We start from the raw sequence: 22,497 nt of genomic DNA on the forward strand, positions 1-22,497 counted from the left end.
AACCTCGCGGTCGGGTGACAGCCCCCCCCCGCCCCGACTCTCGCCTGCTCCGTCTCAGCCAATAGGGAGGCAGCGCACGAGCCGGCAGGACTCTCGCCCGCCCCGACTCCTCCCCCGAGCTGTTAGAACTGAGTTGTACAGTCCTCCGCCGCCGGCTTCTTACTTTTCCAATCGCGGATCTGGTTCCCGGTTCCAAGCCCCGCCCCCGGCCTGCCCCGCGTTCTTTCTCGGGCCGAGTCACCTTTGCCTTACAAATATGAGGCCCCGCCCCCGGCCTACCTTGCCGCGTGAGGCCCCGCCCCCGGCCCGGGCTGACCAATGACCGGCTGAGCCCGGAGCCTTTGGGCGGGTCCGCAGCCAATGCGCACGCCGTGGGCGGGCTCCGGGCCGGAATTGGGGGTGAAGCTCCAGCGCTGTGCCCACATTCGGGGCGCGCGGAGCAGAGGGGTCCCTGGGGGACGCCCGGAGCTAAGATGGCGTCCGCAGCCGAGGGGGACATGGAAGCGGAGCTGACGAGGGGGCTGCTGTGGGATTTCCAAGACCTGAGCCTTAACAAGTTGGCGACGTCCCTGGGCGCGTCAGAACAGGCGCTGCGGCTCATCATCTCCATCTTCCTAGGTAAGGACCCCTCGCGGAGTCCCCGGGGGACGGGGACATGACCTCGCCCTCTTCCCGGAGCCACGGGGAGGGCTTTTTGGGGTGCGGGTGTCAATCCTCACACATACCAACCAGCTGTGAAGAGGAAGATGACACTATTCTGGAGTCTGGGGGCACTGTACCTTCTTCACCTTTCCCTTCGACCCCTCTTGTACCCTTCTGGCCCCTCATTGGGCGCCACCACCCTCATCTTGTCATGCTCTGCCCTGTGTCCCTACGACCTGTCCTTATTTGTCTCTCTCTTGAGTTCTACTCTCTGTCCATGTGTACTGCTGTTATTAATATCAACCCTCAGACACGCGCGCTTCTCATTGGCAGGTATAGGCTCCCAAACTTAGATATTTTAGTCCTATGGACCCGCTCAGCCCCATACTCCATGCTTGCATATTCTGTGTCTCTTGTGTGCATTGCCAGCTTGTATTACACTCTCATCTTTTTGTCCCGTTTCTAATTTCTTCTTTTAACCATACTGCTTTTTCTTGTCCTTAGCCACCCACCTGTCATTTACCGTGGAATATTATTTTAGTACTGGGCTTGGAAAACAGGGCTGGCAACCCCTTAAAAACTATTCACGCTACCCCAAGCATGTTTTACACACGTAGTTCAAAGGATGTGGTGTATTTGCATTTATGTCACAACAAACCGTATTGTAACTGGTTTATGGGCTTTTTTAAATGCATCCTTCCTCTATGGTTTTTTTTTAATAGATGAAGCAGCATGGCACAGTAAGAAAAAAAAAGTGTGTGGACTTGGAGGGCAAACAAATCAGTCCTGCTGCTCACAAACTAAGATGCTGGGTGAACCACTTAACTTCTCTGGGGCCTTTAGTTTCCTTACTTATGAAATGAGATAATAATGCCTATCTGATAGGATTGCTATAAAGTCTGGTAGGAATTCAAAGGTCATAAGCTGATATTAAATATTTGAGTAGTTGGAAGGCTTTATGAAGGTTATGGGACTTTAGCTAGGAGAGTAGGAGTGGTGAAGAATTAAACAAGACTTGTTGGGGAGGGTGGGTGCAGGAGCAGGTCTGAACCACAAGAAATTTGAGATAAAGTTGGGCAGATGTGGAAAGCCTTAAATACTGGTAAGAAATTTGGAATTTATGGAATAGTCGGTAGAGACACTGATATGTAATATCACCTAAAGGGTGCTAATCTGATGTAGATAATGGGAAAGGCATTAATTCATATTTAAACAACCTTGGGTAATATCATTATCATTTGCCCATCACACATCAAGCCAAGATACTCTTTCTTTCTTCCAGATAAAGATCACTTTTACCCTCCCTTGTAGAATTACAAAATTTTAGACTTGTCAGGAACCTTAGATTGTGGAACTTACTTGCTGCCACCCAGATCTAACCCAAATTTATCAGTACTTCAATCTAGGGTTCTTTGCACCACATCAGCTTTGAACTTCCTACTTCTTCTCCCTTTTTCCAGGCCTAGTTATTTGTTGGGATTATAATTGACAATTAAGAGTGTTTACATTTCATTCATTAAGAAGCCAGCTGTTGATGTCTCAACTATAAATGGAGATTGTAACACAAGGAGCAACAAATTATAAGGGACAACCTGTTAAAGGGAGCTTCGGCTAGAATTAGGCTTGGAATCTGTCTTTTTAGTGATGACATAATTAAATACAGCCTGTGCACTTGTAGTGGGCTACTGTGTACTATCATGGGGCATACACCTGTCTAGAAAGTTGTTTTCTCCATAGCTTACCCCTCTAACCTCATCCTCTCATTACCACCAAGCATCAAGGTAATAAAAACTTGGTATAATACATCCATCACACTCTTGAACCCCCTTGCCCATCCTACCATGGCCCGCATCCCCTCTTCCTAGCCCACATGTGTCGTTGCCTTCAGTAACTCATAGTATATCTCATTTTTAGGTCAATTGGGGTTCACATTGACCCCTAAATTGATCAGGGCTAAGTTTCACACATGGATATATAGGATTGTATTTTCTAGGTTTAGGTTACATACATACACAGAAACATACATTGATAAGCTTGTTGACAAGTACATGGAAGAAAGGGTGCATTTTTCTGGTTGTAAATATGCTTCTCCTACAAAAGTATCATCACTTCTGTGTATTGTAACCTAGAAACCAGTAGCCTTTCAGCAATGGAGTTCCTGAACCACCTTTCCTGGGGAACTGGGATACTGGAGGAAATCCTTGCCTGAGGTACCGAAAGGCCTGTAGTTAGAAACAATTTCTGACTCACTTTCTACTAACGAGATTAATTTTGGTTAAAAGCACTGAAATGCAGGTCCCCTGAAGAGTTGGGTATATCAGACATTCACATCTTAAGGGGATAAAATATGAATGTCTCACTGTTTTAGTTAGATAGTCTCATTACTGGTTCCCTAACATCTTTCCCTGTTTGAGTTGTGTGTGGATCTTGGTCTCTCCAGCGTTAGCCTTCAAACCTTTTGAACTGGGGCCGGTGGTGAGAAATAACATTTTACATCATGACCCAGTAAACACACAGATGTATACTTGCATTGGAAACAGAAGTTTCAGGAAACATTACTCATCCTGAGTATAGGTAGTGTGCTTAGCTATTTTCTATTTTATTTTTTAGTATCATTTACAACCTACTAAATTGATTTCAAGACCCACTAATGGGTTACAGCAAGCAGTTTTAAAACTCCTGAGTTAGAGGCTGTAATTTTTTGATATTAGGTGCTGCAAGGAAAGGGTAAGTTTATGAGCACTTTTGCACTGAAGAATTTCAAACAGGCAGAGGACGCTGTCAAGAGGGGCATGTGTGTGTCTGTCTTGCGTCTGATTGCCAGGAGTTTGGTGGAAGATAAATTTTGCTGTGAGCTCTGGTGCTGGCAGATGCCACTGGAAAACATCTCCGGTTCAACAATTCAGGTATCCTCGTTCCTTAGCATAATTAGCAACATGAATTGTTCCAAATAAATTCAGCAAAATGTACCTGTTGTGGGTGAAGCACTGTGCTTGGCCCTGCAAAGGAAAGGGCAGTGGTACAGTATGAGTAATGGGGCTGGGCACCCGAAGGTATGACCTGTGGTCTGTTGGGGGCAGGGAACAGGCAGGTGATAAGTCCTCTCGTAACCAAAATAACAGGTGGCACTCTAAGTGCCGGCAGAGATTCCCAGAGCTTTATGAGGTTTAACGACTGGACCTTTAATGAACTTTGAAAGTTGAATAGGGTTTCAGCAGACTGAGATGGTGAGGAATAGGGACCAAGGCAAGGACGTGTGGTGACACATTCCAGGAACAGGAAGTGGTCCAGTTGGACTGAAGCAGGACCTAAGTAGAGAAGTAGTAGAAAATAGGACTGGAAGGGACTTCCCTGTTGGTCTAGTGGTTAAGACTCCGCACTTCCAGTGCAAGAGGTGCGGGCTCAATCCCTGGTCAGCAAACTAAGATCCCACGTGCCCCATGGCACGGCCAAGAAAATTCAAAAAAAAAAAAAAAAAAAAGACTGGAAATGTAGGTTGTGGATCCTTGAAAGCTAGGGGAAGAAGTGTGTGCTTACTGAAGCAGGTGATCAGGAGCCATCGCAGATACTTGAAAGGAGAGGGATGGGCCAGCACTGTCCTGGGAGCGGATCCAGGAGTACAGAGTAGTTTGGAAGATAGATTCTGTGACTACTTTTCATCTACACAGCTGCACGCACCAGAAACCCAGGAACCAGCCTTATCACCTCCCCCTCTCACTCTGCTCTCACCCCAGTCACCGAGTTCTATCAGCACCACCTCTAAATTGTGCCTCAGATACACTCCTTCCCTCCATCATCACAGCCACTGACCATCTGTCACCAGAACTGCCCGAATAGCCCCTGGACAGATCTCTCTAGTTTCTTCCTGTCCACTCAGTCCGTTCTCCCCGGCGCAGCCAGGGTGACCCAACCCCATGCCTCTCTTGGCTCAGCCCCCACCAGAGGTTCCATACATCCCTGGGAATCTCCCACTCCAGCCTTGACCTGAGCAAGTTCACAGCCTTGTGGCCAAGTCCTGATGCCATCAGAAAAGGCATCAGGCCCTTCCCTCCTGAGCCATGGTACCTGCTGATCCGACTGTCAAGAGTGCTCTGTGCTCATTACCCACCTCACCGAGCCTTTTGCTCTTTCGGGCCTTGGTTCAGATTGCCACTTCCTCACAGAGTCCTCCTTTCCTGCCTCTCATTTTAAGTTAGTGCCATGTTGTACTTTCTCCTCTGGACTGAAATCCCCTTCCGAATGAGTACCCATGCCAAAGCGTGATTATATATGTGCAGATGAGGGCAGCAATCGTTTTAAGTTCTGTTCATCAGTTGAATACAGTACCTGGCTTGTGGAAGTAAAGTAGAAGTAAAGTAAGAGTAAAGTAAATGTCGCTCAGTCATGTCCGACTCTTTGCAACCCCATGGACTGTAGCCTACGAGGTTCCTCCGTCCATGGGATTTTCCAGGCAAGAATACTGGAGTGGGTTGCCATTTCCTTCTCCAGGAGATCTTCCCAACCCAGGGATCGAACCAAGGTCTCCCGTGTTGTAAGCAGACGCTTTACCGTCTGAGCCACCAGGGAAGATTTGTGGAAAGGGCCCAATAAATATTTACTGAATAAGTGAAAGTGTGGATGAATGACTTGGCAACTGATTGCCTGAGAGAGAAAGAAGTATAATAGTTGAGGGGTGGAAAAAAAAACAAGCTCAGGCCTTCTGCCAGGGGAGCTGAAAAGGTGATGGTGACTTTCACAAATGTGGAGAGGTCAAGTGAGGGTTAGATGTTGTTCAGTGCCAGGGAATGACCTAGTTTTGGGACTGGCTTTAGGTTCCAAGGGCACCTCCAGCTTGTCTTGTGAAGCCTAGTCTTGAGTTTGAAAACAGTTGATAACGATTGATAATAGCTGGTAACAGTTGATAAAGATAATGGTTTTAGAAGTCAATACTGGAGAAGGGAATGGCTACCCACTCCAGCATCCTTGCCTGGAGAATCACATGGACAGAGGAGCCTAGGGGGCTACAGTCCATGGAGTCACAAAGAGTCAGACACAACCCTGCTAACATTTTCACTTTTCAGTGGTATCATAACTGAATCAGGGAGGGACTGAAATGCCAGAGAGAATCTAGAGTGTAGTAATAATGGCATTGGTAGCTGACATTTATAAAGCGCTCAACAATACCACGCCTGGCTTGCCAATTACCCCTAAGTTATATACAGTCCTTTTATTAGCTTCCTTGTGCAGATAGGAAGCTGAGACCTCCAGCTCATACCCGTTTCTGCCCACCTCTGAAACCCCTGCTCTTTACCACCTTGGGACTGGGAGGAGCGTGTGGGATGGGAAAGACAAAGGCCCTTGGTATCATCTACTCTTTACATGACTGAACCAAGATGTAATCAGCATGTTAGGTACCTCTCAACAGCCAAAGATGGCATCAGCCAAATGGAGCAGATGGTCACCCCACCTAGTGCAAGCTCCTCCTTCAGGCTTGGCCACGACTGCGGCTTGGCTGGTAGACTCATCTAAAGTGGCACTTGCAGGTGAGGACTCATTCCTTGGAGCTTCAGAATCAGCACCACTATGGTTAGCGACCTTTAAAATCAAAGGAGGTCCCACAGTTCAGCTCCCTTTGGACCAGAGTCAGGCCTGGCCCTTCACAACTAAATCCATCATTCAGGGCAAAAAGCTTTTTTTTTTCAAGTAGCAAAATGAAGAGCCCTCAGCTAGGCACGGTGGAAACTAAGCAGCATTAATGAGACAAATGAGACTTCTGACCATAATACAAAGCATGGTCCAAAAATCCTATGACTGTGAAGTAAGGAGATTGTCCTAAAGACTTTCAAGGTCTCATCTCGTCCCAAAAGGCTAGGTCCATTCTTCATTTTAGACTTTTATCTTTATTCTAATTCATAGCCACAAATTTTATCATAACTTAAAGCTTCCTGTTGGGGATTTCTTTTAAATATATTTTTCCAACTTTTTAATCTACACTCCAATATCTTATATTGCACAAAACTTCATGTTTGAATGCCAATATAACTTTAATGTCAAACAGAACCATTTTTTTGCAGTGTGCATGAGTGCTCAGTCACTCAGTCGTGTCCAACTCTTTGCGACCCCACAGACTGTAGCCCACCAGGCTCTTCTGTCCATAGAATTTTTCAGGCAAGAATATTGAAGTCGGTTGCCATTTCCAACTCCAGGGAATCTTCCTGACCCAGGGATTGAACCTGCGTCTCTTGTGTCTCCTGCACTGGCAGGTAGATTCTTTACTCCTACACCACCTGGGAAGCCCATTTCTTTGCAGAGACGTGTAAAACAGGGCCCATGAGATTCTATCCACAGGGTAATTTAACAAAGCAATTACATGCCCACTGACATGAAATCTGTCTGGGCAGCCATGGGAATTCACTGAAGGAGTTCCATCCAGCAGCCTTTTAAAAATGGGGTTCGGTCTTGAAAAAGGAAATGGCATTTCAGCTAGACCTTAAAAGGCACGGAAGATTCTAGTCAGGTGGAGATGGAAAGGGGAACTTTTCAACAACAAAGGATAATGAGCATGTATGTGGAGAGCAGGAAAAGTGAGGAAGACCTGAGGAACAGCAGGCAGTCCAGCTTGGCTGGGACACCAGAGGTTCCATAAAGGAGCTGCAGAGGAAAGCATGATTGAGTCTTCAGGGGGCGGGGAATGGGCTGGGGGCGGGGGGATGTGGTGAGGGGGGTGCTGTGTGACAGAGTGAGCTGGCAGGACAAGCATCTTTACAGACCTGCAGGCCTAGATGCAGATTTCTAAAATTAATTAAGATTAAATTGGGGGATTTCCCTGTGCCGGGGTCCAGCCCTGGCTGATCCAGGGTATTCGAAGGAGAGACGGCATAGGCGACTTATTTATTTAAATATTTATCAAAGATATAAAGAGTAATAGAATGAGGATAGCTCAGTGAGGAAATTCAGTGGAGAAAAGAGGCTGAGTAGCTTGGTTTATGAGGGAGACCAATAAAACTTCAAGACAAGAAGTTTGCACCACTTACGTAGGCCACAGGCGTCCTTCCGTTCTCCCGAAGGAGAGGAGACACTGAGGCCTCCCCGGTCGGATCTTAGAAGCCCAGGCGTAATTAGTAAGCATGGTGGGTTCTGCGCTCCAGATGGAGATTCAGCCAGAGTGAGAGAGAGAGTGACATGGGGAGACCAAGTTTCGGTGAACAAGGCCCGCACTTTATTTTCCAAAGTATTTTTTATACCTTAAGTTGTGCATAGAGGATAATGGGGGAAGGGGTGGAGTCATGCAAGGACAGCAGTTCCTGGTTCTAATCGAAGCCAGGCTTTCAAACTTATCATATGCAAAAGTTCAGGTGATTTACATCATCTTCTGGCCAGGAGGCCTGTTAACATTTTAAGAAACTTATTTTTCTCTAAAGGTGATTATTCCAAAGTCAGGAGCCACCCTCCAAAAGCATTAGATAAAGTTGCATTCCTATAGGGTAAAGGTGTGGTGGGCTCAATCAAGAAAAGAATTAACTCAAGGGTCCAAGGTTACAAACATTAAAGCTACTACTTACACCAATTATATTAATCAATACACTGCCAGGGACACAGCAGGTAAGGGATATGGAGACTTAGCAGCAAACATTGGCCCAACAAGTGAAAAACCCTTCACCAATACAATTTCTAATCAATCTTTTAACTGCTCAAAGGACTCTGTATTTAGACAGTTTAGAACATCTCATGCCTCTCACAGTTGGGAGGCTCTGAGTGATCACATGTGGCCAGAAAAACCTATTCAGGCAGGCTAGAGGACTTCCAAAGGAGTTTGTAGGTTGAAACACTATCACACCCAGGAACTTTATTAACTGGAGCTATAAGTTAACTCTTTTTTCAGAGAGAGGTAGTGGGGGGCTCCCCCTCCCCCCCTGCCAGTAAAGTCAGAGGTGTAGGTGAGAGCACAAAGCAGAAAGTAGGCAGACTCTGGTTTTGGGGTAGATGCTCGAGAATTTCCAGGAGGACGCCTGAGGCTCGATCCCGCATTTGCGTATGCCGAGCCTCCTTCCTCATGACCTTTGCCACGGGCGGAGTTCCTCATGCTGGCTCCTGGCAGTGATAGAATTCTAGTTGAGCTATTCCAGATCCTGAAAGATGATGCTGTGGAAAGTGCTGCACTCAATATGCAATATGCACTCAATATGCAATATGCTGGCTCCCGGCATCCCTGGCCATCCAGTGATTAAGCACACATGCACAAAAATAATTGCAGCCACAAAATAATTACAATAAGATTAAATATGTGCCAACTCTTTCACCATCGACCAGTTACTGAGCTTCAGCCATCCTTTTCCTCATGTTCCCAAAGGCCAATTTGACTAAAGAATTGAGGTTAAGAGTTAAGCGCTGTGTCTGATACATATTTTTAAATTATATTTAATTAATAACAAGCAGCAATATTTTGAAACAATGCAAAGTCGACCTGCATTTTTTAAAATGATATAGTCATCGAAGAGCTTGCCTGTTTCTAGAGAACTGCCTAGGCAGACCCTTCGCTCTCATTCTGCTCTGGCCAAGTGTGAGAAAGAAGCGTTGTTCTGGGGAAGCTCTGAGGACCAGGTGAAATAGACTGTATCGATCCTTGGCCAAGCCTGACCCAGGATAGTTTTAAATAATTGTTCTCTCCCTTCCCTCAGTAGATATTCATCTCCTTCCTTTCTAAGGAGACTCCAAGTGTGGTCTTGGGACCAGCAGCATCAGACCTGCTAGGAACCTGTTAGGCAGTCAGGTTCTCAGAGGGACTAAACGAGAGACTCTCAGGATGAGGCCCAGTGATCCGTGTTTTAACAGCTGTCCATGTTATATGCTTCCCCGCATGTCTGAGGACTGCAGGCTTAATGTGTGGCTTCAGGTCCCTTTTTTGTAACAGTTGATGTCAAACTTGTATCCTGCGATCTTTGGAATAAACAAAATGCTCTCAGATTCTTTATAGCTTTCAGTTCAGTTCAGTTCAGTCGCTCAGTCATGTCCGACTCTTTGCAACCCCACAAACCGGAGCACACCAGGCCTCCCTGTCCGTCGCCAACTCCTGGAGTTCACCCAAACCCATGTCCATTGGGTCAGTGATTCCATCCAACCATCTCATCCTCTGTTGTCCTCTTCTACTCTGGCCCTCAATCTTTCCCAGCATCAGGGTCTTTTCAAATGAGTCAGCTCTCCGCATCAGGTGGCCAAAGTATTGGAGTTTCAGCTTCAACATCAGACCCTCCAGTGAACACCCAGGACTGATCTCCTTTAGGATGGACTCGTTGGGTCTCCTTGCAGTCCAAGGGACTCTCAAGAGTTTTCTCCAACACCACAGTTCAAAAGCATCAATTCTTCGGCACTCAGCTTTCTTTATAGACCAACTCACACATCCATACATGACTACTGGAAAAACCATAGCCTTGACTAGACAGACCTTTGTTGGCTTAGGTTTCCCCATTTGCTAACATCTCCAAATATTATTACTGAATCATAGGGTTAATGTGCTAATGGCATTATTATATCATTATCATCTCTTGTCAGATAGATAAGCTCAGATTTCTTATCAAATAAGAAAGCTCTTTGATGACTATATTATTTTTTAAAATGCAGTTAAATTTTGTATTGTTTCAAACTATTGCCACTTGTTATGAGTTAAATATAATTTTAAAATTTATCAGATACAGTGCTAACCTCATCTTTAATAAAATTGGTCTTTGGGAACATAAGATATCTGATAATCTATTATCAGATAGATAATAGAGATGATAATCTCTCCAGGCCTTCTGTTGTGACCTGTAGCTCTAACAAAAATTAGATGCCCTCATGCAGTTCTAGGTGAATTGTTCTCCTCAAGCAGAGAGTTTTTAAGGTAGGGGCTGAAGGGTGTTGACATTTTCCCTGAAGTTACTGAAGACAAGGGCAAGGAGACTTAGGGCCCACCTAAAGTTCTCTTGGTGAAGCAGTAATAGCTTCCTAGAGACCTCAAAGCTTAAGATCTGTGTATCCCAAAAGATGCTGTATACATCTTTATTTCTCCCTGTTTTCAAAGCTAGAATGGGGAAGGTGGCAAGTAAGAAACTAAAATTAAGGATGAGTAGTTTCTGGATAAGGATTTCCTTTTGGCTTAAAACAGATGGCTTTTTATTTTATTTATTTTTTGGCTGCATTGTGTGGCATGTGGAGCATGTGGGATCTTAGTTACCCAACCAGGGATTGAATCCACACCCCCTACATTGGGAGCATGGAGTCTTAACCACTGGACCACCAGGGAAGTCCCTGGATTGCTTTTAAAATCTAAGTTCCTCCCTGTTCAAGGAGTGGCTTTGAACATAAGTGAGATTCGTGAAACTCCGGACCCCCTGAACAAAGGATTCCATCTGAGAACCTCATGTACCATAATTGTTAGCGATAGAGACTTCTGATGGAAATGTCATTGCATTCTAATTGTAGGGACCGTTTGTCAGAAAGCAGAGAGAAGTTCAGGCCAAAAGTGGTAAGACTCAGGTTTTGTTCTTGATTCGCATGAAGTCGAGTGGACAGTTTAAATACCCCACACTAAGCACAGGCTAAGTTTAAATTAACAATAAAAAGCTTTTGTCAATTAAAGATGCTTTCAGTATCAAGTATCTATCATATTGCTATGGCATTTCGATAAGAAAAGCATACATGGTCATACCTGCTACACAAAATTATAAGTGGTAAGATAGTAATTTTGTAGACAACTAAGCTCACTATAAAAAAAAAGAAAGAACTCATGTGAGTACGTTGTGTGCAAATCTGAGGAGGATATGAGCTCCCAGAAGGCTGAGCTCTGGTCGCTGTGTATTTGTATTGCTGTAATAAGAAGTGGCTTCCATGTAGACGTGCTCAATGGCTTATAGCCCTTGAGGTTTCCAGTTTCTGCTGTGATAGCGATTCTAAACTCAGATGGGCTTGGACACCATTCTGGATTACTGTCCACAAATATAATACTTCTGTTTGCCAGCCAGCAAGCAGAGGCCAGCTGGAACAGCGCCCTTTAAGGCTCCCGTGGTGTATACCTCAGACTCTGGTGGAAAAGATTGATTATAGTTGGAATACAACATACATGGCCCCAATTAAAAATAGTGAACCAGAAGGGCTACTAGGAACCCTCAGTCTTTAGCTAAAGAATAATTTGAACCCATGTTTTAGTTCTTCTTTAGTTCTTCTGATAGAAGGAAACAAAAGTAAAGCCTAAGAATTCCTATGTAGCATGCGTGCTAAGTCACTTCAGTGTTCGACTCTGTGCAACCTTATGGACTGTAGCCCCTCAGGCTCCTCTGTCAATGGAGATTCTCCAAGCACGAATACTGGAGTGAGTATACCATGCCCTCCTCTGGGAGACCTTTCTGACCCAAGGATCGAACCCGCGTCTCCTGTGTTTCCTGCATTGGAGGCAGATTCGTTACCTCTGAGCCACCTGGGAAGCCCACCTAGACAGCATGCACTTGTATTATTTATTCTAAGAGCCTAACAGTAATTATAGGGAGCCAGGTCATCATCTCACCAGAAGCTTCAAACTTCTTCAAGTCTTAATCTCGTTTTATATTTTTAAGGTATATATGCTTTTATTATATTCTAAAATACCTAACTTGGGGACTTTGCCTTGGCGGTCCAGGGTTAAGACTCCATACGTCCAATGCAGGGAGTGTGGGTTTGATCCCTGGTTGGGGAACTAAGATCCTGGCATGCCGCAGGGTGCGGCCAGAATAAATAAATAAAATACAAAATTTTAAATAGTTTTTAAAGTTCTTCCCAAATCTTCACGTAATACTGAGATGCTGATAAAGAAATTGGATTTTTTTCAGCATGGATGGTCAGGGATAATGTGAACTTCATCAGAATTTTAAACTTTTTTGCATGAAAGGATACTATAAAGCAAGTGAAAAGAAGTGAGAAACAGAAAAGAAAAAGAGAGAGACAGAAAATACTTGTAAATCATTTATCTGGTAAGGGTCTAGTATCCAGAATATATCAAGAATTCTTATAACTGAACAATGAAAAGACAACTCAGTTTAAAAATGGGCAAAGAATACGAATAGACATTTGTCTAAAGAAGACATGCAAATGGCCAATAAGCACATGGAAAGATGTTCAGCATCTTTAGTCTTTGGAAATGGAGATCAAAGTCATAAGGACATACCACTTCACACCCACCAGGATGGCTGTAACCAAAAAAAGGAGTAAACAAATGTTGGTGAAGATATGGGGAAATTGGAATCCTCATGGGTGGTTGGTGGGTACATCAAACAGCACAGCCCCTGAAGAAAGCAGTTTGGCAGTTTCTCAAAGTTAAGCACGTATTATAGTAGGACCCAGCAGTTCCGCCCCTAATTATGTTACCAAAAGAGTTGATGTATATGTTCACACAAAAACCTGTACACACATATTCATCACATTATTATCATTGACAAACAATGGATGACCCAACTGACAAATGGATAAACAAAATATTAATATTCATAAAATGGAATATTCAGCCATAAAAAGGAATGAAGTACTGATACTTCCTATAGCGTGGATGAACTTTGAAAACATGGTGCTGAGCGAAAGAAGCCAGACACAAATGGCCACGTAACGTCTGCTCCCGTTTATGTGAGATGCCCAGAAGAGGCAAATCCATAAAGACAGAAAGTAGATTGGTGGCTGGTGGGGATGAGAGGAGGGTTGAATTGGGGGTGACGGCTGAGAGGTGTGGGGTTTCTGGTTAGCGTGATGGAGGTATTGGGGCGTTAGTAGTGGGTGTGGTTGCACAACATTGTGAATGTACTAAAATTCACCAAATCCGCAGACTTGAAGAATAAAGAGTGAGTAGGTATGCTCACAAAGGTAGAGAAACAGAACCCAACAAATATCCACAGCCGCTCGGATTCATAGGTTCAGTTAGAGGGTGTGATGCCATTGTCTTTTCTCCTGTTAGAATCCCAGCTGGTTCAGGAAGAGTTTATTGTTTCATTTGCTGGAATACTTGTTGCGAAAAAGAAGTCTCACCTGCTTTGTTTGTACTTACAAGCCTAGATTTGGCAACTCTTCACAGGAGGGAGGGAGGAAAATTACCAAGACAAGTTATTCGAAAGGGTTGTTAAAGCTAATTAGCCACTTGGCAGCCTTGGGGCAACCCCTGGCCAGATCAAGTCACAACAGGAATGAAGAACTCCAGTTTCTCCACTGAAAACCAGCGCCAGGAATCAAAAGGGGAAAAAACTCAGGCTGCCGCACACTAATTCAAGATTTTTGAGAGAGAACCATGAAGTGTAAAAGCTGAGAAGCGGGGAATAGAAGACTTCAGGCCGTTATAACAGGGAAAGAAGAGGAGGAAGCAGTAACACAAGACACGAAAGATAAGAAGTAAGAGGAGGGGCAGACTGGACAGAGCAGAGAAGATGAGGCTGGGAACTCTGCAGGCCTGGCCAGCCCTCCGCCTCTCTCTCTGACCTGTGCTGAGCCTGTGCTCCCAGCTGATAGACCTCTCTGGTAGGTGACTTCAGCACTCCTTCCCTTCCTGGACTTAAACAGGCTTCCTGGGTCTGAAATACTGAGTTGGCTCGAATGTTCATTCAGGACTTTTTGTAAGATCTTATGGCAGAGGATGAGATAATCGGACGGCATCACAGACTCAATGGGCATGAATTTGAACAAACTCCAGGAGATGGTGAAGGACAGGGAACCCTGGCGTGCTGCAGCCCATGGGGTTGCAAAGAGTCAGACACCACTTAGCAACTAACTGACAATGACAACAAATGCCTAGTTTTGTTGTAGTGGCTGATTTTTTTTTTTTTTTTAATAATCCAGGGTTTGTAGAACCTGAAAATTCTATAATCTTGGTGACTTTCTTTAAGAAAAAGAATATAAAAATATCTTACATGTTTTATAACAATGTATGACCACATGAGCATGTTGCTAGTTCCCACCTCCACACCTACACACACATACACACCCAGGCCTCAAACAGACCCTTGCAGAGGAAGGGCCTCAGACTGAATGAAGCTGGGTGAACTTAGTGGCAAATCGCCTTCTTCCTGGGAGTTCTGGGGGCAACTCAGAGCTTTATTTTTGAAACTTGCTATAGACTTAATTTAGTTAAAATAGGATCAAGATGGGCAAAGGCCAAAATTTCCCACCCCTAGCTCAAGGCTAGAGGCTTGAGCCCGAGAGTGTATGTCTTAAAACTGGTTAAAAGAGCTTACTCAGATTTTAAGAAGTTAAGTATAGATAGGCTTGTATAAAATATTTGCTCAAAAAAAAAAATAAAATAAAATATTTGCTCATATGTAAATATTTCTTAAGTGGCCTCAAGGAAGTACATGTTTGATGCTTTTTTATGGATATTTTCTCTTATAATCTGCACAACAGCCTGCAAGATGGCTAGTATTTTGCCTCTTGACTAAAAGAAAAACACACAACCTAGAAATGGCAAGTGCAGTTTTATTCAGGGCCTTAACTGAGGAACATAGCCTGGAAGACCGCCTCTCGGGTGGCTCTGAGGAAGGCTCCAAAGAGATCAGGGACGTATTAATATGTGAATGTTTCTTGCTTGGAAAAAAGCATGTAGTTGAGCCTCAGAGAGGCTTCCCTGGTGACTCAGACAGTAAAGAATCTGCCTGCAGTGCAGGAGACCGGATTCAACCCCTGGGTCAGGAAGATTCCTCTGGAGAATGCCATGGGCAGGGCAGCCTGTAGGCTGCAGTAGGTAGAGTCACAAAGAGGTGAACACGACTAAGTAGCTAACACATACTTTGAGCATCAAAAGATTACTGCCAGTCACAAAGAGCAGACGTCTCAAGTTAATGATTTTAGTGCCTTTCTGTGTATGTGAAGACGCAAGAATCTGGACTCATTGCATCTGTCCCTTAGATATACATCTGAACTATCTAGGCCAGTATCCAAAGCACAGAAGCCTTCAAGTTTTTCTCCATCCTGAATTCCCCGCTAGGTACACCGTTGGTGGGCAGCTGCAGTGGCTGCTGGCATGGTCCTTGAAAAACTGGAATGGGGGGGGGGGCGTGCCTTTCTTTACATCCCTACCTTAGACGTGAAGAAATCAAGGTACAAAGAATCTTAAGTGATTTGCCCAAGCGGCAAAGCTGAATTTCTCAACCAGATTACTCTTCATTCCTGAGTCTAGCTCCAATCAGATAATCTGGCTAGAAGTTGCCATCAAGTGGTTCGCTAATTTACAAAGATTTATAATATGATTTAAAAAACCACTCTCTGAATGTAAGCCTCAGGCTGGTATCTGCTAGGAAAGGCGTTTCGGTGTGTTCAAGTGCCTGAGGGTCGGCCAACATCTGTTGTCCTGTTCCACTAGTCAGCAGTGACTAGCAACTAGCCTGCGAGTCAACAGCCTTAACAGTCTTTCAGTCTATAAATTTTTGTCATAACAAAAGAACTATGTGACCATTTGCACAATCTGTAATAGTACAGAAAAGACTGTAATTGTGCAGACAAACATTCACAAATAGTTCTGAGCATCTGATCAGGCTTGAGATAGTCCTGAGGGCTGGCCCCTGACCCAGGATGGTGGGGTAGGGTGGTGGGGTGCTGACTTTTCCTAGGCTCAGAAGCCAGTGAGTATCTCTTCCCGGTGGGGTCATACAAGGGAACGTGGCTTCAGGGTCAGTCTGTTGTCTCATCATAACATCATAACTTCTCAGCCTTAGCACCAGTTTGCACACACGATTGCCAGCTTGTATCGTTGGCGCTAATCTTAACATGGCCTTGCCTGTTAACTGCTAAGAGCCCCTGGCTTGAGTGCAACAATAAAAAACTGACTTTTGATGGGACTTTGGGTGCAGTTCAGGTTTAGGTTGTTTGGGTTAAGTGACTAAAAAAACTAATATTTCCTTTTTTTTTTTTTTTGGTCACACCATTCCACTCGGCTTATGAGATTTTAGTTCCCCAGCCAAGGTTTGAACTTGGGTCTCAACATTGAGAGCACCAAGTCCTAACCACTGGACCTCCAGGGAATTCCCATTAAAAGAAAAAAAAACTTTGCAACCTTCATAAGAGCCTTTTTCCTTTCTCACAGATAACAGCCATTTACTAGTTTACCCTTAAAACGCCCCCTCTGTTCTTATTCTGAGGACATTTTCATCATTTATCCCTGAATTCTATTCTACAGTCATCAAAACGTTCAAGATACTCAGCTGGAGGTCCCTTTCAGAAATGAATTGCACCCTAAGAAGATAGGCAGGGAGCATCCCCAAGAACTGATGAAGAAAGAAAGAACAAGGAGTACCTAAATTTAGCAGAGATGAAGTTTTCAAATGGTTTTAGATAGGATGATAAGCAGACGTGGGCATGCATGTGTCTGTGAACAGATAATCAGAGATTAACATAGCCATAGCTTTAAAAGTGCACAGCTAGTGACCAGTGAGGCTTCCCTGGTGGCTCAGTGGTAACAAATCCACCCGCAATGCAGGAGATGCAGGTTCAGTCCCTGGGTCGGGCAGATCCCCTGGAAAAGGAAATGGCAATCCATTCCAGTGTTCTTGTCTGGAGAATTCCGTGACAGAAGGGCCTAGCGGGCTACAGCCCATGGGGTCAAAACAAGTCGGACATGACTGAGTGACTGAACAACAGCAGTGACTAGTGATGTATTTGCTGGCCTCCGCCAGGTGCCAAAGCATGAGACAGGAGTATCAGCATAGAAATCAAGTGATATGGGTTCTAACTGGGGCTCTGCTCTATTAACCTGAAGCAAGCCAGTTAGTCCCTTTGGGCTTTGCTTTCTTCTATCTCTAATAAAGGGTTTGGAGTCAGTGATTTATAAGGTTTCATGGGTTCAAAGAATCTGAATCCTATGAATAACCATTCAGCATGTGACTCAGCCTGAGCCATAGAGGACTGTTGGAGTGGGGCAGGTGTGTTATCACCTTGGCCATACCATCAATAAGGCTTAATCTGCTGAATAGAGACAGGACCATTGTGAACAAATTCCAGAGGTGAGCGTCACCCCACCTCCAGGTCCATAATGTCCCAGTGTTCCCCCGTCTGACAGTGTGGTCAGTAACCAATCAGTTACCTATCACCACAAAGAGCCAGAGTCACACAGGGCTTCACTCTCCTTCCTATCTCCATCCGTCTTGCTTTCCTCTGTATAGTTCTTCAGTATGAGGAATCTCCACTTTGGTGAAAGAAAACAAATGTGAATGGCAGTTCTTCACAGTGGAAATAATCATGATAAAGCTAGCATGTGGAAATATGTGATAAAAAATAAACTGTCAATACCAAATAAGCCGTTAGATGGCCACTTCCCTGGCCATCTAGTGGTTAAGACTCTGCACTTCCAATTAAGGGAGCGCGGGCACTATCCCTGGTTGGGGAGGTAAGATCCCACATGCCACGTGGCCAAAGATAAATAATACAAATAAGCCATGTTCAAAAGCAGTCCTGTTTTATATTCTAGTCTGTGATTCTTAGGAAAATTGAACTGAAACTTGATCCTGAAAGTGGCCTTCCATTGTGCAAAGCAAAATACCCATTATCTGTGGGAACATTACATGATTTAGGAAAATTTCAGCATCCAGATGATATAAGGCTGACACAGGTTTTTTCATCCATCTTTTTCAGCTAGAAATTCCAGAGTTGCCATAATTTTGTCAGTGAACTATCCCTAAGAGCAGTGATGGACAGACATAGCCTTTTGGGGGGGATCCGCTGTCTCCTATCCCTTTACCTCCGACAATAAGCATGAATTTTGAGTTTGAGATCAGTTTCAGTCATTTGACTCTAAGGAGCCCATTGACCCTGTGAACCAGATCTTCTTACAAGAGGTGAGGGTGAGTTGGCCTGGGCTGGGGGTATGTTACCCCATTGCTGAGGGCCAAGGCAGAAATGAGTAGACCGGAAACAGAGGTGATGAGCTCAGTTTATTTTTGGCTGCATTGGGTCTTCATTGCTGCATGGGCTTTTCTCTCATTGCAGTGAGCGGGGGCTACTCTCTAGTTGCATTTCTCAGTTTCTCACTGCAGTGGCTTCTTTTGTGCAGAGCTTGGGTTCTGGGGCTTTCAGGCTTCAGGAGTTGTGACACATAGACGCAGGAGTTGTGGCTCCAGGGCTCTAGAGCACAGGCTCAGTAGTTGTGGCCCATGGGCTTAGTTGCTCCATAGCATGTGGGATCTTCCTAGCCCAGGAATCAAACCCATATTTCCTGCATTGGCACAGGCAGATTCTTTACCTCTGAGCCACCAGGGAAGTCCAATCCTCTTGATTTTTTTTCCCTATTATATAAAATTCTGACTCTGTCTGGTTTTCCAAACCTTCCTGCCCCGTCTTGTAGTCAGCCCGGTCTTGTGACATGACTGCTCCATGCCCTCTCCTACCTCTGGGTCTTTAGTACATAATTCTGCCTTGGAACTCCCTTCCCTTGTTTCTTCTCTGCTCATCCTGACTTATCTGTTCATTACTGACCTCTTGTCTTCTCCGACCTCTACAACATTGCCATTTCCATCACTTAGCATTTACACAACATCATTACTTGGTATTCTTTTCTCTCTAAAATGCTCCTTCAGAGTCTGAAAGCATCTCTTACAACTCTACCATAGTCTCCTTTTGCCTAATGCATTGCTGACCACATAATGGATGCTCAATACATATTTTATTCACTCCCTAGGATACAGAGTATTTGTTCATTCATTCTTTTATTCTCTCATCCAGTCAACAAATATTTTTGAGAACTTTTTTGTACCAGGAACTCTACAAGGCACTTGCGGTACAGTGAGGTGGGGGGAAGAGACAAAAATCTTGCCTTCAAAGACCAATAAGTAGAATATACAGCATGTGGAAAAGTAGTAAGTGCCAAGGGAAAATAGGAAAGATAAGATAGGAAAGAAAAACAGGAAGTGTGTGTTGGTGACATACAGGGTGGGGCAACGTGTGCAATCTCAAGATACCATGGTCAGGGAAGGCCCCACCGATAAGGTGACATTTCAGTAAAAACCTGAAGCGCTGGAGGTACTTGAGCTCATGGGTGAAAGAGCATCCCAGGCCAGGAACATGTTAATGTGAAGGCTCTAAGGTTTGCACAAGTCTGCCATTCCAGGAAGGGCGGCCCAGAGTCAGAGATGAGTCAGAGAGCAGTGGGGGAGGGGTGAGCAGCTCAGTTTGGCATTCTGGTTGGACTTCAGCTCCTGCTGAGCAGAGCGTGACTGAATGCACTGGGGGAGATGAGTCAGGAGATGACAATTATAACACAAGCCACGGATGGTGCCAACATGGACCAGGGGCAGAAGTGGTCAGATTCTGGGTTCACTTTGCAGATAGAATAAACAGGGTTTGCTGACAGATAGGGTTGCCTGGGGGAGGGGTGGGGGTTAGGAGCAGGGGAAGGTGGCAGGGCCTCAGCCTTGTGTGAGCAGAAGGGCTGAGCAGAAGGCTTTGCTAAAATGAGGAAGCCAGGGGAGGAGCAGGCTAGCTGAGAGAAGGACATCAGCAGTTGAGTTTGGGGCCTGTTACGTCTGAGGTGTCCCGTTAGGCGGGTACCCACTCCACATGGCACACGAGTGTGAAGTTCAGGGGAGAGCCTCAATGGGAGGTGGACGTGCAAGAGCCGTCGGCATTCACAGTGTTAGAAGCCAGTCGGTTGAGGTTGCTGGGCAGGCCTCTGTTAAAGGAGAGGTTGATGCCATCTCACGCTCACTGAGCATCTGATATGGACCAGGTTGAAATATGAGCCAGGACCTAGATACTCTACTAGTGAAACTGAGGACCAAAAGCAGTAACTCATCAACCAGCCTAAGGGGACAGCTAGTAAGTAGCAGAACTGGGATTCAGGCTGTCAAATCTCATCTTAACCTCAGAGTTGGTGTGCTTCTAACCATCCAGTGCTTTAATTTAACCGTACGTTGCATTTTAGAAAAAGTGCTCTTGGCAAGCCAGAGTCAGTATCTTTAAAATAAATACACAATGACTCTTCTTTTAAAGTTAAGATGGGAAGAAAATCCCTCAGTCATTTGATTGTCACGTGGAAAGAAGATTAGATTTGGAACCCCTGATACCACTTGCATCAGAATTTCTCAGATAAGACCTAGTTTACAGACTCCCTCTATGTGAATCTGCATGTGTGTGTGTGAGACTTTGTGACTGCTTACAATATGTTAGGCTGTGCTGACTATTTTATATGCATTATCCCCTTTCAGTTCAGTTCAGTCACTCAGTCGTGTCCAACTCTGCGACCCCATGAATTGCAGCACTCCAGGCCTCCCTGTCCATCACCAACTCCCGGAGTTCACTCAGACTCATGTCCATCGAGTCAGTGATGCCATCCAGCCATCTCATCCTCTGTCGTCCCCTTCTCCTCCTGCCCCCAATCCCTCCCAGCATCAGAGTCTTTTCCAATGAGTCAACTCTTCACATGAGGTGGCCAAAGTACTGGAGTTTCAGCTTTAGCATCATTTCTTCCAAAGAACACCCAGGACCGATCTCCTTTAGAATGGACTGGTTGGATCTCCTTGCAGTCCCAGGGACTCTCAAGAGTCTTCTCCAACACCACAGTTCAAAAGCATCAATTCTTTGGCGCTCAGCTTTCTTCACAATCCAAGTCTCACATCCATACATGACCACTGGAAAAACCATAGCCTTGACTAAACCGACCTTTGTCGGCAAAGTAATGTCTCTGCTTTTGAATATGCTATCTAGGTTGGTCATAACTTTCCTTCCAAGGAGTAAGCGTCTTTTAATTTCATGGCTGCAGTCACCATCTGCAGTGATTTTGGAACCCAAAAAAATAAAGTCTGACACTGTTTCCCCATCCCCTTTAGCCCTTACAATAATCACTGGAGCAGGTCCTGTCCCCATTTTACAGATGAGGAAACTGACACTCAAACCACTATTAAGTGTCAATTACTGTAGGTCAACCCATCAGAAAATGAAGTATGCAGGGATAGCATGCTATGGGAGATCCAAAGACACAGAAGAACTTTAGGAAAGGAGATTGTGAACTTGTGATAGTTTTAATACAGAACACTAGTGTAAGGAATGGCAACTTGTATTACATAATGATTTTTCCAAATAAGTCTTTGTCCTAAGCACCATGTATTTAAGGCAGGAGTCCATAATGTGCAGGGTCATGAATTAATTGTGGTCTATAGTAACCCTAAAGAAGGAGACACTTGAACTGAGTGTTTTTCAAGAATGGGTAGGACTTCACTTGGTTAGAGGGGCAGTTGAAGAAGATCCCACCCAAAGGGACCGGCGTGAGTGAAGGTCTAGAGATTAAAGACATAAGACATGTTTTGTTTGGATTTGGGGGGAGGGGGGCATTGTTGTGGTTTGTGTGTTTGGTTGGGTTTTTCTTTTTTTGGCCACACCACATTCCATGTGGAATCTTAGTTCCCTGACCAGGGATTGAACCCTGAAGGGCCCTTGGCAGTGAGCGCGCAGAGTCCTAACCTGTGGACCACCATGGAATTCCCGACACAAGGCATGCTTGAGAAGAAACTAGCATAGCAGTTAGCTAGAGGAGGAGGGTGGAGGCTTTGCCCAGAAATGTAGTTTAGAAGGTAGACCTTGAATCTTGGACTTGGGGGCTGATGCTGTGTGGAGTGGTCAGGTAGAGTCACTGATGGCTTCTGAGCAGGAATGGCAGGGAGAGCCCCCTGGTGGAGGATGTCAGGGGATGCAGCTACAGGCAGAGATGAGGTTGTGGCAAGACTTGAAGGGGGAGCATTTGAGGGCCTTCCCTGCAGATGTAGCATGGGAAAGAAGGGGATGCGATGGTGGCGCGAGACATTGGAAAGGAGGGATGGACAGGATTTGGTGGGGGAAATCCCTGGCGGTCCTTATGGCTGAGAACTCTGGACTTCCACTGCAGGGAGCATGGGTTCAGTCCCTAGTTGGGGAACTAAG

At 45.0% G+C, this 22,497-nt stretch overlaps 1 protein-coding gene across 2 annotated transcripts in view; it reads left to right on the forward strand.

Annotated features, from left to right (window-relative positions):
- The first annotated feature begins 389 nt into the window (after positions 1-389).
- The window catches only part of LPCAT3 (lysophosphatidylcholine acyltransferase 3), a 36,020-nt gene continuing 13,912 nt past the window's right edge, over positions 390-22,497 (forward strand). For both annotated transcript variants that reach the window (XM_086402165.1, XM_086402166.1), the window contains exon 1: positions 390-618. In XM_086402165.1, the coding sequence (XP_086258291.1) occupies positions 474-618 (145 nt within the window). In that variant the 5' untranslated portion in view covers positions 390-473. The remainder of the gene's footprint in view (positions 619-22,497) is intronic.

This window comes from Bos grunniens, chromosome 5 (genome assembly GCF_055505025.1).
Source record: "Bos grunniens cultivar Pamir isolate PY7600 chromosome 5, Bosgru_T2T1.0, whole genome shotgun sequence".
NCBI classification, from domain to species: Eukaryota; Metazoa; Chordata; class Mammalia; order Artiodactyla; family Bovidae; genus Bos; species Bos grunniens.